Source organism: Halichoerus grypus, chromosome 7 (assembly GCF_964656455.1).
Source record: "Halichoerus grypus chromosome 7, mHalGry1.hap1.1, whole genome shotgun sequence".
NCBI classification, from domain to species: Eukaryota; Metazoa; Chordata; class Mammalia; order Carnivora; family Phocidae; genus Halichoerus; species Halichoerus grypus.
In genome coordinates, this window is record NC_135718.1 from 128518575 (window position 1) to 128535718 (window position 17144).

The 17144-nt window shown below is 43.1% G+C and overlaps 1 protein-coding gene across 2 annotated transcripts in view; it reads left to right on the plus strand.

Annotated features, from left to right (window-relative positions):
• The window catches only part of LOC144378700 (protein phosphatase 1 regulatory subunit 12B-like), a 46316-nt gene that overhangs the window by 13950 nt on the left and 15222 nt on the right, over positions 1-17144 (plus strand). For both annotated transcript variants that reach the window (XM_078078272.1, XM_036117169.2), the window contains exons 2-6: positions 5210-5226; positions 8516-8660; positions 9579-9683; positions 13068-13121; positions 14329-14379. In XM_078078272.1, the coding sequence (XP_077934398.1) occupies positions 5210-5226; positions 8516-8660; positions 9579-9683; positions 13068-13121; positions 14329-14379 (372 nt within the window). The remainder of the gene's footprint in view (positions 1-5209; positions 5227-8515; positions 8661-9578; positions 9684-13067; positions 13122-14328; positions 14380-17144) is intronic.

Consider the following 17144-nt stretch of genomic DNA (forward strand, 5'->3'; position numbering starts at 1 on the left):
TTTTAAAAGTGAGAGCCCAGGGGTCACCTGGGTAGATCAGTTGGTTAACCATCGGACTCCTGATTTTCGCTTCAGGTCATGATCTCAGGGTCCTGAGATCAAGCTCCGTGTTGGGCTCTGTGCTCAGCCCACAGTCTGCTTGTCCCTCTCCCTCTGCTCTCTCTCTCTCTCATAAAAAAATAAAATATAATACAAATAAAAATAAAAATAAAGATCTTTTTTTAAAAATATAAATAAATAAATAAAAGAGAGACCCTGCAGAGAAAGATAGGGCTATTGCCAGAACATAGGTAAGAGGAACTCACATTCCTAGCTTCCAGAAGATCCTAGATTTGGCTGGGGTCCCTGAGCCCTCTGTTGTAGGGCTTCTCCTTATTTGCTGCCCACTAGGCTGACTTCTTAGAATCTTCTCTTGGAAAACCTTCAGTGTTCATTTCCCTAGCCTATGTTCTGCTTGCCTTTTATGATGTCACTTCCTGGCTTGCTGTTCCCCTGAGACCACTTAGGCAAACTCCCACTCTATCTTGTCTCCCTCTCTCCACATTCACTCAGTAGTCTCCTTGCAGGGATGGCAGGCAGCTTTTTAGAATGAGAAGCAGTGTCAGGATAACAGTGAACTATGCTTAGTTTGATCGACAGCAGGATGAAAAGGGAAAATTGAAGTTAAGTCTCTACCAATTAAGCAGCTCTGCTCCTTTTACCCAAGAAACCACTTTTCTCTCCCTAAGTCTAACCAGTGTTTTTTCATCAAACACCAGATTATCTAGAATATCAAAAAGCCAAGCAAAACAATAGTTTCTAGAGGTATTCCACCAGTGAAAAAATGAGGAAGTATAATCTGAAAAGGTTTTTTATCAGAAGCTGGGGAATTGCGCCCTAAGTCCTGTATATGTTTTGTTGTTGTTGTTGTTGTTTGGCGGGGGGGGCAGGGGAGAGGGAGAGAGAGAATCTTAAGCAGGCTCCACACCCAGTGCGAAGCCCAACATGGGGCTCAACCTCACAGCCCTGAGATCAAGAGTCGGCCACTTAACCAACTGAGCCACCCATGTACCCCATGTCCTATATACTTTCAGCCCTATAGGAGCACTCCTCTTAAGCTAATTTCTATTACAGTGATAACACCAGCGCCTTTAGAAATCCCAGTTGTCATCCTTCTTTGAAATGATACTGTGTTATGGTAAGATGCTACCTCTACTATACCCACATCTTGGTTCATGAGGTTTATATGTTCTCCTCTAATTGGTTGGGTTGACCTTCCCAGGACATAGCTAAGGTAGCCCTTGAAAGCTATAATTAAAAAAAAAAAAAAAAAAAAAAAGCCCCAAGAAGTCCAGAGAGCTCCAAAAGTTAGGTAAAAGCAAGGAGGTGGGGGGGTGGGGAGGGAGTGTCAGAAGTAGTGAGGAAAGATCAAGGATTAACTTGGAAGTCCTGCTTTCTCGGATACCTGGATCTAGGCACATCGTCTCCCCTCATGTCTACTGGATCACTCATCACCTAGACATTTTTTTATTAAAGTTCACCCCAAAACAAATTGATAACACAAATCTTAACATGCCTTAAAAAAATGATAGGGGCGCCTGGGTGGCTCAGTTGTTAAGCGTCTGCCTTCGGCTCAGGTCGTGATCCCAGGGTCCTGGGATCGAGCCCCACATCGGGCTCCCTGCTCAGCTGGAAGCCTGCTTCTCCCTCTCCCACTCCCCCTGCTTGTGGTTCCCTCTCTCGCTGTGTCTCTCTCTGTCAAATAAATAAAATCTTAAAAAAAAAAAAATGATAAACAGCAGACTGTGATACTTGCTTTTAGTTGCTCCTGGCAGGCAGAAATTGGTGTCATTCATCAGCTTCCTAGTTGGCTGTCTGTGGGAAACATCTGCAAGTATGCCTGTCGGGACAAGAACTGGTATAGCTCGCACAGGTTTGAGCACCCTTAGCATTACCTTCCTCTGCGTGCTGTCATCTGTGGAGAGATTCATTTAGGCCTCTAGAAAACCCTGTGCAATCTACCTTTTCATATCCAGGAACCCAATTACTGCTTGGTAGCTCTAACCTATTTTTTTGTTTTTAAGTGTTTAAATTCTATATCAACCTCCTCCGTGGCCGCCATACGGCATATCCAGCCATGCTGTACCATCACATATCTGTCTGAAACTTTCTTGGGGGTGACAACAGGGCATAAATAGCTTCGTAGTGTTTCTAGACCGTCCTAAATGAAAAAGGTTAATTATATGTCATTCTTACAGGAATAAATCAGTGGAAATGATTAGCGAGCTTTGATATCTATATAATGGCTAAAACTGATACCTGGTAAAATCGTAATTTCCTTGTCTTAGTGAAAAAAAACACTGTTTCTTCACTATAGAGGCAACTGCCAGAGTCTACAGGGCTGGCTGAACTTAAAGCTGAAGATGTAGCTAAAATCTTACCCAACAAATGGAGGAAACTAAAGCATTTTCAAGTGAGGTCCCACATTTTAGTAATAACAAAGTCAATAGATAAACGTGATTTGTCAGTAAATGAATCAGGTCTCAGTCAGTGAATACAATGCAAGGTAGACTTCTATTTCAGTTAGGAGGAAGCAAAAGAAGGCACAAGGCAGAGTAGTTTGATTATATATGGGTCCTTTTCCATACCTAAGAGATGGTGTGGCAGGTCTGTCTTTGGAGAGACTGACAAGAATAGTTCTCCCAAGGGCAGGGTGGGGGGGAGAACGGTTCTCCCATATGGACAGTGAAGTTTGAAAAAGGCAGCTTTGCCTAGAAGTAGCAAGAGAAAGTAAATGGTCTCTTAAATTGTTAAATTGTTTCATTTGGTTGTCTGTGAGCTCAATTCCCTGACTCAAAGGTCCTAAGTTAACTTACTACTCTAACTGACATCAGCAGCCAATATAGTATTTTTACAACCAGAAAGGGAACAGGGGAGGGGGGCAGGGCAGGAGAGGAAGCTGACATTTTAAGAATGTACTTCCTCATAACTATCACATTTAATTTTTACCATAAGAGTAGCTGGTAACTTGCACAAGGTCACATAGCTAGAAGATGTCAAAGCAACAATTGGAGCTCAGGTCCAGCCAAGGACATCACACTCTTTCCCAGAAGCATTAACAGTTTAGTTCCGTGAGTCTTCACTGAGCACCCATCGTGTTCTGGCACTGAGGATGTAACTGGGAAAAAGTGCATGCATCACCGGTAAGGAAACCCCCCGTAACAACATGTCTTTTTTAAATCTATGGATGTATGTCTTTGTATTTCTCTAACCTTCTCTTCTCAAAATTCATGACTTTTAGGAAGCCTTTGTAGTTGGAGCCCACTGATTACCACCCTTACCTCCTTAGCACTTACTCACATGTGTTCCTTCCCTTGCTTCAGACAAGCTTGTTGATTATGTTCCTGGTGCTCTCCTGACTCACGCAGCTTATTCTGTGTATTCTTCCTTGGTGCCTCTTCTGCAGGGCTTTGCACGCAGTGGGTTCTTAAATTCACTAGATCCTTAACATTTGCTGGTATGGAGTTCATTCTTAATTCATGAATCTTTGCCATGTCAGTTTACAGTTTTCCTGGGATATGAATTTGAATTCACCCAGATGCCTTAAAAGCTGGATCTTAACACTAAGCTGGTGAGTGGGCATCGCCAACAGTCTAGCATCTCAGTTTTCACTTGAGTAGACTTGAAACGTGTTTATACATTAAGTAATTCTCGAGAGGTGATTAAAATTTAGTTTCTTTGTTCGAAAATAGGATTCAAGTAAGAGAAACAACCTTAGTTAATGTTGATAAAGTAGTCATTGATAGTGTGGGCTAGGCATATGACTCTCCCTGAAGATCAGTTATAAATGTGAGACAGGGACCATTCCTCAATTCCAGATTCGTAAGTTTTAGGACACTACAACTCCCAAGTTTATGAGAATGCTAAAGAGGCACTATATACTTTTCTTACTGGCTTCCCCATCTCCAGTGGAACACATCCTCACATTAAAAAGCCTTTGTTTAGTCCAGTGGTGCTTGACCAGGGCTGTACCACAGAATCACCTGGGGGACTTTAAAAAATACATGTTAGAAGGCCCTACTCTAGACCTAGGGAAAGAGAGTCTCTAGGGTTGATGTTGGGATATGTACATTTTGAAAAAGTCCATGAAAGAATTCTGATGAATATACTTGTGGTTTAGAGAGAGAATTCCTTTCAGCAAACACTTCTGGACAGCTTTAGGGGGTGGTATATATTGTGCTGTCATACTGTGTTGGCTGACAAACCAGTGGCTTCCAGGGACCGTTTAATGCTTCTTCAACAAAGCAGTGTCATTGAGTGACTCCTCAGCAGTCAAAGGATTTATTATTCGTTTTGTAGATTATTGGGCCCTTGTTTCTCTTCTTCCATTTTTTGTGTGTCCTTGAGGACTTTGTTGTTCTTCAGTATCTCCAAAGAGAAAATAAGTAAATACATTCAAATCAACTGAGTTTTTATTTGCCTGAGTTCTTTAAAAAAAAAAAAAAAAAAAGGTGGAAATAAGAGGGTAACGGTCATCTATGATTTTTTAAAATGTAAAATATCGACATAATCATTCTTTGTTGTTTGTTTACAACCATAGATAGACCATCGATAGATAACCAAGCTTACAGTTTGCATCTACAAAACTCCTTTCTTCTGAGACCTCAAAGTACTTTCTTATTCTTTTCATTTTCTAACCACCATCCTAGGGACTAGGATGGGACTTACCCGCTCCCTGCACTCTCTTGCTCACCTTTCACCAGAGGTCTAGGATAAAGCAAGAAACTGTCCTGAGTTTTAATATTTGTAGATTACAGTATTCACTCAGGGCAGGGTTGGGGGTTTGTGAACAGAAGGAAGTTAATAGAATGGATATTGAGATCCAGAGAGGCTAAATACCACACAGAAAATCAGTCCCTCCTAGAACACAAGCATGGTTTGTTAGTTGGGTGGTGGATAAGGGTGGGGGTACGTTTTTGATCATTTTACAGTTTGCTGACTTCCAGTTAAAAAAGATGCTTTCCCCAGTCTCAAATCTACTGAGTCATGGAAGACTAGCTTAAGTAGCCTTTTGTGCAGTCATTGAATTGCTTTTCTTAAATTGCACCCATATCTCCACCTGTGAAGTTGAGACATCTGATTTGAAAAGTGCATTTATAAATGGAAATAATAATTATCAGTCCCTTGCTAATGCTGGTTTTGTTTTTGTTTTGTCTCTTCCTTTCTCTAGCATGAAAGACTTTCTAGGTAAGACCTTTCCCTGTTTTATATGCATGCTTAATACTTGTGAGAAGTGCATGTCTAATTAAACTTAGCTTTATATCATGTGCTCATATTTCTCACATCCTTTCCTTCCTTTTCATTTCCTCAGCCACCGCAGTAGTTCAGACTTTTATTATTTCCTAAGTTAATGCAGTAGCTTTTCAACTCACCTCCTGCCTTCAGATTCTCCTCCTTCCAATTCATTTTGTATACTTCCACCACATTAATTTTCCTACAGCACCTACCAGGCACTGTGCTACAGAAACAGCATGAATAAAACCCTATCCTCACCTTCAGTAAGGGCCAGGATAGTGGTATGGACAGTATTATGAGCAGAGAGAAGAGGCCATTAGCCTAATCTGGTGGTTCAAGAAGACTTTGTTGCAGGATACATGCCCGAATTGAGATTGAGTTTAGATACTGTCATTTAATAGTGGATCTAACACAATTCCTTGTACATAGATGGTGCTCCGTAATAATTTATTGAAAGAGCTAAAGACCAGTGTTGCAATTGCTGAAAAATTAAGGAAGCAGATCAGAGTTTGGGGAATGATCCTCTCTAATTTTTCACCTAGCATCGGAGGATACAAAACTGATCTTCCTGAAGAACAAAATAAAAAATAGTAAAGACTGTGGAGCCAACAGTATGAACCGCTCCCTTTCCAGTTTTCCTCTGATAGAGAAATTAAGAAGAAATTGAGGGAAAATGTAGTTATGGGATAGCATAGGGCAAATGAGTCTTATAATTTGTTTGATAATTGAGCTTATTGCACCTTAATGATATATTTCAAAATGTTTAAACTTGCATGGATTCTTCCTCTGCTCACCCTCTCACCAGGCACCAGCTGAAGATAAATAATTTACATCTAACCTAGCAGAAAATTAGTTTTGCAAAATTGGTAGAGAGTGGTTATTTTGCTATAGTTAATTTTTTGTGGATTCTGTTACATTATAATAGCCATTTATGAAAAGAGACTTTCCCTATAGACCTCAAAATATGCCAAAAAACTAATGGTTAAAACAGTGGGGTATTAGTTCAAGAATAAACAAAGATATCAATGGAACACAGTATAGTCCCCCAAAAGTCATATGTAAAGGTGATTTGTCAACTCTGTGGGGGAAGAGTTATTTAATAAGTGATCATTGGGACAACTGACCGTCTGTTTGGGAAAACATATCCTTCCCTGAAGCCATACCAAAAAACAAAAACAAAACCAGATTCCAGATGGATTACAGTTTTTAAGAGAAAATGATTTTACTACAAAAGCAATAGAAGAAAATATTTATAATCTTTATATAGGAAAGACTCTCCCAGGCATGGTACCATAAAGGTAAAAATTGTCCAATTTAGTTACATAAAATGTAAAATCACTGCTAGTAATAGACACCATAAACAGAGACAAAAAGTAAAGTGGGAAAAAATATTTGCAGCTTATGTTGTATAGTTTTAAAAGCTTTGCTATATAGGATGCTCCCACAGTGTAACAAGCGGAAGATTAACAAAGGCTCTGAATCGACAATTCAGAAACAAAGATAAATAATCAAAGATACTGAACCTTCCTAGTGATCTACAAATATTAAAATTAACGACAATGTTTCTCCTGTTGGATTAGAAAAGATTAAACTCTCTGAAGGACAGTATGACAATACATGTATCTAAATTTAGAATAGACTTACACCCGACCAAAGGGTTCCACTTCTAAGATTTTATCCTAAGAAAATAATCAGGCAAATGCACTAAAATTTATAGACACGTCTTCTCACTTGTAGCATCATTTCTAATAGCTAAAAAGTTCAAAATAATAGAGGTGTCTGTCACTAGAAGATTCAATTACCATACACCACACAGTGGAAGACTGTGCGGTCATCTTTTTTTTTTTTTTTTAATGAGACAGATCTGTTTACTTACATGGTAAGATGCCTCCAAGCGTAGTGATAGGTGGAGGGAGGAGGAGGAGTTAGACAACAGTATGTATTATCTGGTTTTATTTATAGAAATATATACATTTTAATGTATCTATGTGTTTAACCCTTTGCAAGGATATGAAGTAACTTAACAGTGGGTTATTTCTTGGGCAGGATTATGGAGTGACTTTTACTTTCTGTTTTAGACACTTTGGTACTACTTACATTTTTCTGCAAGCACATATTGCTTTTGTAATCAGAAAAGTCAGTGAAGAGGTTTCTATTTACAAATTAAAAAAAAGAAAGTGTAAGAAAAAAAAGAAAGCTGTGAAGACTGTTGTAGGACTTAGCATCTCTGTAAGACAAAGTGGCCCTTAATGCCATTAGGAGCTTTGCCTCTCCCCTGCTGTGTCCTCCTTATTGCTCCTCTACTTCTTCTGATACGTATTCCAGCTCCCCCACCCCCAGCTTTGGCAATAGCTACCACAGGGTAGAGCCTTGAGATGGAAGTTCCACAGCTGTGATTCGGCACACCATCCCAGTTCAGGGAGGGAGAGCTCTGCAGGGCTGGTTTGTACGTAGCAGTCTTGTGGGCCACATTTTCATTTGGAAAGAACAAAGTCTGAGAAAAATGTAAACCACTGTTAAGAATCAGGATGATCGTTGTACACTTAAACAGATAATCAGCTGAGAGGCCCTTCCACTAATGAACTTACCACTCCTGGAAATGAGGCCACCATTGACTCTCAGAGCTCAACTGCTGGAAGACGTAGAAATCCTCATCACAGGCTCACAACCGCAATGTGGACTGGAGAAGAGAGGGTAGAAAAATAGCTGTTTGGGCACGGAGGTGGTACCCTGAAATGTTTGAGATTCCAGCAAACCTGCAGTGCACCTAAAAAACATACTCGCCATGCCCTCATTGTCATTTCCGCCCCCACACCCTCCAGCTCTGAACTCACAAGTCCGTATGTTTCTGATTCATTGACAGTTCGTTGGAATCATTGTCTAAGAGCCATTGAGATCCAAAAAAACTTCTGCTTTTAAAAGCACACTCTTTGAGGAAAGCTGTTCAACCCCAAACTAATTTGAAAAGCTCTTAAGATTTAAGTCGGCACATGGGTCCAAACCGCCAGTTTTTCAAGTAAGCTCCATTCTTGGCAAATGATGGCCTCCTCCTCCAAGCTGGCGCAGCTTAGCTCAGAGGTCCAAGAATGCTGGTTGAGGGGATTCAGGGAAGGAATGTGCGTTGTTTCTGGCCAAGGTGCTCAAGTGCCTCTTAGAAAAGGTGCAAACTCCCCTGAAGCATTACCTTCCTCCCGCTCTTCATTCTTAAAACCAATGTTCACCTTTAATGTATCTCCCACAGGTTGGAATCAGGAGGTAGTAACCCTACAAGCAGCGATTCTTACAGTGACCGGGCCTCAGCAAGAGCCCGCCGCGAGGCCCGGGAGGCCCGCCTTGCCACCCTGACCAGCCGCGTGGAGGAGGACAGCAACAGGGATTATAAAAAAGTAGGCTCCCTTTTCAACTTTGCTGTTGTTGGGTTACAACACGTAAACCTCTCAGCCTTTTCCCCAATGTAGAAAAATGATTGTAGTTCCCATGAAGCAGAAGAAAAGTGCTTTACATGATAAATAGTAGCAACTAATTTTCTTGGTTTGTTCCACCTCTCTACCAGCTGAACACAGACCATTTCATATATTGTTTTTAGTGCAGTAAATATATGCCTTGAATCAGATATTTAGAAGTGTAGGAAAAAGTAAAGATTGACAATTGTAGAAAGGGGAAATAAAAGTAGTGCTGTGTGTCTGAGCCCAGAGAGTCATTTGGTAAGACTCATATTATTAACAGACATGTGCTTTTAATGCGGTCCTGTGAATGTCAACCAAATACTTCTTGGTGATGGTAAATGATAATCTGGTTTGTTGGTGGTTTAAAACACTTTACAGTTCATTGCCTTTGGTTCTTGCAGAAGAGTACCTAGCTCCAGGGGCTGACTTGAAAACCTTCCCTTTCAAGTGCTTGAGATGCCACGGGAGAAAACCATTTTTGTTAATGAAATGTTTGTTTTGTTAATGTTGTGTTAAGCAGAACTTGACTAAAATCAATATACACACTAGACCGGCTCTAAAAAAATAATTCTCTTTGTATGGGGAATGACAGCGACTATTTTTTCCCCCAGAGATTAACATTTTTGAAGTTGGAGCACCATTCTGTTTGTGTTCAGCACCTGGGACTTCACCAATGTTAAGAAGCAAGAAACCAATTGGCTGAATATATTCTGTTTCCTAGACTTCCTCCATCTTCTCCATCTGTCCCACAATGATGGTTTGGGGTGGGGGTGTGGTTCTCATAGGATGAAACTGTGTGAGTGCTAATCCTGCAAGCCCTGCCTAGTAGGTGACCTGATTCTCTTTCCCTCCCCTCAGCTCTATGAGAGTGCCCTGTCTGAAAACCAAAAACTGAAAACAAAACTTCAGGAGGCCCAGCTAGAGCTAGCAGATATAAAGTCCAAGCTTGAGAAGATGGCCCAGGTAAGAGAGAAGAGGAAAAAGGCTGGGTGGCAGGGTGAGTGTGAGGAGGCAAAGTAACTTGGGGTCTTAGAGAGGGGAAGTGACATGGAATTAAGATTGGCCCTCCTCAGAGACAGGAAGACAGAAGCCCCTGAGATTCTCATCTGATTTCAGGGTTCAATTGGCATTTAACTTAAGACGGAAAACTGATAGTTCAGTGAACAAGTCCTAACCGCCTGAATGCTAATAATTAATATTATGGATTATCTACTTATTTCTTAGTAAAACGGTATTAACCAGCATCATAAGATTAGTCCTAGACAGTGTCTCCTGTCTTGATCATCATGTTTCAGTTCAGTTTATCTACAGTCACCTCCTAGAGAGGGATAAGCAAGACACCATTAAACCCAGTGCAGAGAGGTAGCAAATTAGGCCTAGAGAAATAAGTGGTTTGCCTGGGTCATATAAGAAATCAAGGACAGGGGCGCCTGGGTGGCTCAGTCAGTTAAGCATCTGACTCGATTTCAGCTCAGGTCATGATCTCAGGGTTGTGAGATAGAGCCCTGAGTTGGGCTCCATGCTGGGCATGGAGCCTGCTTAAGATTCTCTCACTCCTTCTCCTTCTGCCCCTCACGCTCTCTTGTGTGCTCTCTCTCTCTCTCTCTCTCAAAAAGAAAGAAAGAAATCAAGGACAAAGGTGTTAGAATGTACAGTCAGGTCCCAAAGCAAAGATTCTGTCCTGCAGCATATGTTACCTCCTCAAGCCACCACCGTTTTTCAGCCTAGAAATAAGGAATGTTAGCGGCAAACAGACCAGATAAACCATTTCCTTTTACTGCCAGGCCTGATTTAATTAGGTGACGCTTTAGAGGATACTAGAGGCAATAACCTCATCACCAGTGAGACAAACACTGCAGCTGAAAGCCAAAGCAGGTGCTGTCTTGGGTTATTGCTGAGTTAACAGGAAACCTATTGAGTTATTGCCCTCCTGGAATGCCCAGTGACTAAGAATTTTGAAAGCTGAACTGAGGTAAAAATGACTCTTTACTGGGAAGGCATAAATGAAAACCAGAGATGGCTAGTTGTTCTGGCCATATGATATAATCCAAAAGCAAAGCCTAACACGCTAGGATTGTCCAGTACTGAATACATGGGGCTTGGGGGGCAGGGGTGGTCAAATACCTCTGAACATCTTGCGGCAACCCCTCTGGAATGGGATGGGCCAACACTTGGAAGACAGCAGGACAGACTGCGTGGGATTTCAGCAGGACAGCCAGGACACCCGCATTCTCCAGGGAAGGGCTCGGTCAGGTGCACAGGGGACGGCCTGGCCTGTGCCTGTCCGTTTGGAAGAGGCCCCCCTCCGCCTGGTTGGAGTAGCTGAACGTGGCTCTTCTGCTGAGGATCTGTAAGGCACAGATGACAGCTGAGCATGGAGTGATTCAGTGCGACAGGAAAAGTGGGTCTCAGCCCAGGAGAGCACACGCACACACATGCACGCGCACACGCATGGCACGGGTAGAACTAAACAAACCTCAAGGGCTCTGCCAGCCCCAACCTGACTGAGCCAGGTGGAATGTCTCATTCACAGCACACCTGCAGAAGATCCCTGAGACCGACTTTTATTCTGAGGAGTGCCACAAACTGACAGTTATTAATTAATACAGATCTGCTGCTGCTTCTCATCAGGAATTACTGGGGCTATTTTACAGAAAATTGGGGAGCAGTCATGTGAGGAACCACAGGAAGACCCAATTTTACCTGCTCCCCCACTCTCTCCAGAAGCACTCTTCTGACAGCACATTTCTTGACCTTTAGGGGTTCTTGGCTTTTCCACCAGCTCGTGCTTCGGAGCAGTGAGCAGGCTAACAAGCTGCTGACATTGACTTGCACAGAGGACACTGGAAATAAAATCAGCCTTGCACTAGGGAAGGGTTTACTTTCTAGGCAACTGCTTTGCTGGGTGTGTCGGAATATACTTCGTTTTGCCAAATACAGGTGACTAAAAATCAGGAGAAACAGCGGTGCTACACACCAGTTCTCTGCTGTTTACCCCAAGTGGAGCTGTCGGGCAGGGCAGAGAGGAGGAGGGCCCGTCAGCCACACACGTTGTAGGGAGCCCCTTACCACATGGACACACACGACGTCTTACATAAAAGGTCCACTCTAACCCTAAGGGGGTTAAGATTTAAAAAACAAGACAAAACTAGTTCTGTGTAGAAGTGAACTGGTTAAGGTCACTCTGTAGAAGTGACAGCTTCTGTGCTTCTCAGGCTGACCAGGATAGAAACAAGCGCCAGGATCTACTTCTGCCTTTTTTCTTTTCCTTCCGCTTCATAGTAGATTCAGTGAAAGGCAGATGGCCCTGACCTTCAGAACAGAAGGTGAAAGCCCAGCGCAGGAGCCAGAAATCAGAGTTTTACTGTTAGTTCTAGCTATTCCTTAATATTCTGAAGAAAGAAACCTCTGCTAGAAGACCAGCATACTTTCTATATTTATTAAAGGTTGCTTGTGCATGGTACTAGGCAAAATAAAAATAATCACCCTGTATTTATTAAATGTAGTCTATTAAATGTAAGAAATTTTACAGTGCTAAGGCCAAAAGGAACTTAAGGTTCAATTCCATTCCCTGTTTAAGAGTCACTACCTGAAGTAATTCTACTTGTTAGCTCTGGTGGCTAAATTTTTTTGGCCCTTCTGTGACATTTATAGCAAAAGTCAAAGATGTTCTGAAAGAAAGTTCTAATCTTTTGTTCAGGTTAAATCTTACCTCACCTGGAAGCTCAGTATACAAAAGAGATAAAAGGGGAACTGTTCAGTTCAAAGCAGGGCAGATGGCACGAGTGAGCTCCTGGGAAGCCCTGGAACCCACCCACACATGCAAACCACTGCTTTAAAAGAGAAACGGCATCAGTGCCCAAAGCAGAAAGAATGAGTGCAAAGGGATTGCTTAGAAGAGTGCCAGAGACTTAGACCTTCAAGTTCATGAGTCTCTAGCTTTCAAAGAAGAAAAGCCACTTTTCATTTCCTCTGGGTTGTGAGATTACTCACAGATCAGGAGAAGGGAGGGGTGGTGAGGCATAAGAAGATAGTTGGCGTTGAAGAGCTAGCAGGGGTTTGTGTGTGTGTTGTGGGAATGTCTTTGCACTTGTGACTGTGCTAAACTTCAAGAAACACCACTACTGCCTTCTACTCCCCGATGGGAATCCTGCAAACTTCAGAGAGGCAATCATGTCAGGCTTAGAGATCTGTCAGAATCTGTTTGCTAGGGGCCTCTGCCACAGTGAGAGCCCAAAGCCCTGACATCTATTTCTGGGTGTCTGACGGTGAAGCTGAACCAGACCGGGCTTTCTAGTGACCCTCAGACAACCCAAGTGACCGTTGTTTCTCTTCAATTTGCACTAGCAGAAACAAGAGAAGACCTCTGACCGATCATCAATGCTGGAGATGGAGAAACGGGTATGTGTGTGTTTCTTTCCCCTCTCTGTTTCATCTGAGTTTCTCTGACTTTGTTGTTCATGCCAATGGAAAAAGTTCGTCTTCAGAAGGCGGGAGTTCTGCCACATTCCATTCCCAGCTTGATAATAAATTCTTTTTGTGTGACTCTGGACAGCAGTTTGATTGCTAGTCCTTTTGGCTTCTTCAGATGCTTAGTACTTTTCACTTATTCCAGTCTTAGGGTGGGAAGGGTCCTTGGAAGGTCATCCCATGCACTGGTTTGGCCTATAGGCAGAACTGCACACACACACATACCTACAGTATATTTTGGTTTACTGTAAATCAGCACACACGTACACACCCACGACCAAGGTCTCTTTACCCTTCCCGTCACCTTGAACAGAAAGGAGTTTCAGCAGGACCCTCTGCCATTGATTTAGGTCTTCTGACTTGAAATATGAGCCAGCAGAATCTTTCCCTCACTCTGACTCGGGGTGGGGAGGGGGCGTTCCAGTTCAATTGCTGACCTCCTCCTGACTGCATTCAGAATATTTTTCTAGGATTTGACATTCTTGGATTGGGAAAACTCAGATTTATTGATGAACCCTCGCTGTGATTTGACCCTAGGGGTGTAATATGTTCCCATCTCTCCTGTTTAATTTGGAAAGCAGCAAAGTTTTACATTTTATTTCCTTGGCCTATAACAAAAACTCGGTATCTCATCTAGAATCTAAGAATCTTTAGAGTTCAGGCTAAATCAGGAGTGGGTTGCTGGGAGAGAGATGGGCTCGGGGGAAGGGTGCTGTTTCTTCCTAGACAACGATGGCTACTTCCCCACTCACCATCTGCTCCCCATCATGGGAGAAGCAGCTCCTTAGGAATTTGAGGGGAGCGTTCCTGAAGATAAGGATGCCTTTTATTAATAGAGAGCAGGGGCCCTGGTCACTTGGAGTCATTTGAAATATTCCATGAGATCTTCAGCTTGCACAGAATAGCCAGAGTACCCTGATGCTGCCATTTGTTTAACTTCTAGTATTCTGATGGGAGATTGAGGTCCTGTGATTTCTCTCAGTGAAGTAGTGTCATCCCACGGATCAGATAGTGCTTAGTCTCCTGCATGAGGTTTGCCTGAGAGGTGGCGCTGCTGATCACACGTCAACCGGGAGGCAGCATTTTGACTCCCTTCTAAACCCAGTAGATGTTCAACAGTCTCCTTGTTTCTCAACAGGAGAAGCGAGCCTTGGAGCGGAAAATGTCAGAGATGGAGGAGGAGATGAAGGTATGGAAAGATCTCCTTTCTCTCTTTGTTCCCCAAATGCCTGCCAGGACTGGGTGATTGAGCCTAGGCCCACCCCTCCGGATTTCACCACACACTCCACCCCCTCAAGAAGAAAGGATGTGTGAAGAGGAGCCGAGCATCTCTCCTCAGCCATTTCATAGGCCCTCTCAGATCACACAGCATCCCCTCTGGGCACCTGGCAGCCCTTCTGGGAACCAGTGCTGCCTCTGGTTTAAGTGGGGGGAGGGGGGAGGTATCTGCAGACTGGAGACAAACCTAAGTTGAACTTCTAAGATTTTCCAAGCAGTAGTTTCACCCTCAGGGGCTGGATGGAAACCCTAAAACAAGGGTCCCAGCTCTGCAGGCCTCACATGAGGTGCCTGGGGAAGCCTGAAGGCGACCAGAGACTTTCCTGCCTGGTGCGCCTCCCTGTCTCAGCCCTTCACTGGAAGGAACACAGTTTGAGTCATTCTGCAGCAGAATGCAGATTAATTCACACATCGATTTCCTGCCCCAGCCCATTTCACCTGAAATACTCAGTAATATTCGGTACTCGCCCACTAGAATCAGCTCATGCCACCAGTTACACCTCACGGCTCACTGCTTTCCTCTCTCCCTTCACCATGCCCTGCAATGACCAGCATCTCCATTAGCCACTTTAATGAACAACTGCCATCCTAGGCAGCAGCTTTGAGTGCTGAGAACTGGCAGTCGACCCAGAAGAGTCAATTCCCTGCTGTGGAAGAGGCCTGCAGAGCAGTAGGGAACATAGAGCTGCTCGGGGTAGCCACCTGGGGATGATGTGGAGCATCTGAGCCCTGCAAGTGCATGATGCCACATGCCCATAATCACCTAGCGCTTGCTCAGCTTCAGACTTTTTTTTTCCTTCAAGGATCTTATTTTACCAGATGTATGATACAAAGCATTCATCTGGTGAAACTCTGGTTTCTTTACCTGCAAACCAGAAGCACTGGGGTAGAGGCAGATCTCCAGGGCTCTTGCTCTGAACAAGCATCCCTAATATGCAATTAGAGCACTTTAGGAGAGACATTTATTATTACAATGGCCAAAAAGATATATAGTTATTTACTTAAAAAAAACTTCTCAGGACCTGACAAGGTCCAAGTTTACACAAGATCCAGTGCTCATAGTCCTGTTACTCTTTATATAATTCCAGAATGAGGGAGATGTGCCCTGCCCTTGAGTTCTATAGTCACCATTCCAAGGCCATAACTGATCGCATTCACATAGAATTTTAAGCAATACTACTTATATCTCCAAAAAGTGGCACTTATATCTTTCAAGTTGATGTAAAACAGCAAGCGTAGAAATAATTAATGGTTGATTCTCCTACGATAAAAACAGGATGACCCAACACCCTTAGCTTCTCCATCTTCTGGTTTTTCCAGATCCACCTCACCTACTGCACAGAAGTATTTTCTGTCATTTAGAGAAGTATGTTAGTAGAGCTAAACAGTTCTTGATGAATGAATATCCACAGCTCTTGGTTGCACTGGGGCCTCCTCCATTTCTGAAACCCCTTGAGTGATACCATCTGTACTCTGCTGTTCAGCAGCTGTCAGTGATGCTCCTTAAGGAATAGCCTAAATGCTGATCAGGAGCACGTAAATGAGGCCAAAGCTGGTGCCTTCTAATGAGTACCCAGGAGCTCAAAGCCAGCCCAGACCCACTAGTCATGGAACTCTGCACCACGTCTGCCCAGGCCCTCACACAAAGACCCAGAAAGTCTCCAAGTGGAGCAGTTGAGGTCCTTCTTTATTTCCATTCCAATCCTAAATTGCCAGGCATGAGAGCCCCTTCACTGGTTCCAGTTGCTCTCAGTTCTATGGTTTGAGACAGGCTTACATATTTCTTTCTCCCTATCCTGCCAGGCTAGGATTTCCTAAACTAGGTCATGAGTTCCTTTCTTTCCTCGGTAGAGATCATAATACATGAAGGTGTTTGCAAATGTTTAAATTATCAAATGGAGCCAGATCCTGGCTGTTTAGACCTCAAAAAATAGGTACACCAATTTGAAACTGTTTTTTGTTGTTTTTATTTTCGTTAAAAAACGGACGCAGTCAGTTGCCATTATTCTCCATTACCAATTGCAAAGCCATTTGGAGAAGAAACACCTGCAAGTTCTAAAGCCCCTAAACACCCTTTGCTCAGATAAAGCCCAATACCAGGTTTACGAATCATCCAGCTCCCCCTAGAGGACAAAGGGGAAGGAACATACAAACTCGTAGCCAACGCCAACTTCGTTTGTGTCTGAACCTTGAGATAGGCAAAAACTTCAGATATATAGATACAGACATCATAAAATTGATCTCACTGGCCTTAAAGGAGTCTAAGAAGCTGCTCAGGTAGCTTTCAAGTCCTTCTTCATCCAGGCTACAGTTTGTGGTAATCAACATCTTGGGAATGATCAGTGGTCAAAATCTCTGTTCTAGGCAGCCAGTCCACTGCACAGGTAACTGTCTTATTGAATCTGGGACCCAGTAGAATTAAGGGCCAGTTAGCCCCCGTGCCTGCTGCATATTTGGTTTATACAGATGCTCAAACCTCTTGGAGCAATCAGTAGGGAGCAGGTTGAAGTTTGACCTCCAGTGAACTCCGAAGATCCAGTAGGTGCTCAAGGACAGAAAGTGACTCTGGTGCCTGTTTTTCTGATTCTGGCAAATAAAGTGCAAAGGTCAGATGAAATGGGGAACCCTGAGATGGGCTCGCCCAGATGTACGTGGGGCCCTGTGCTTGTGACATGG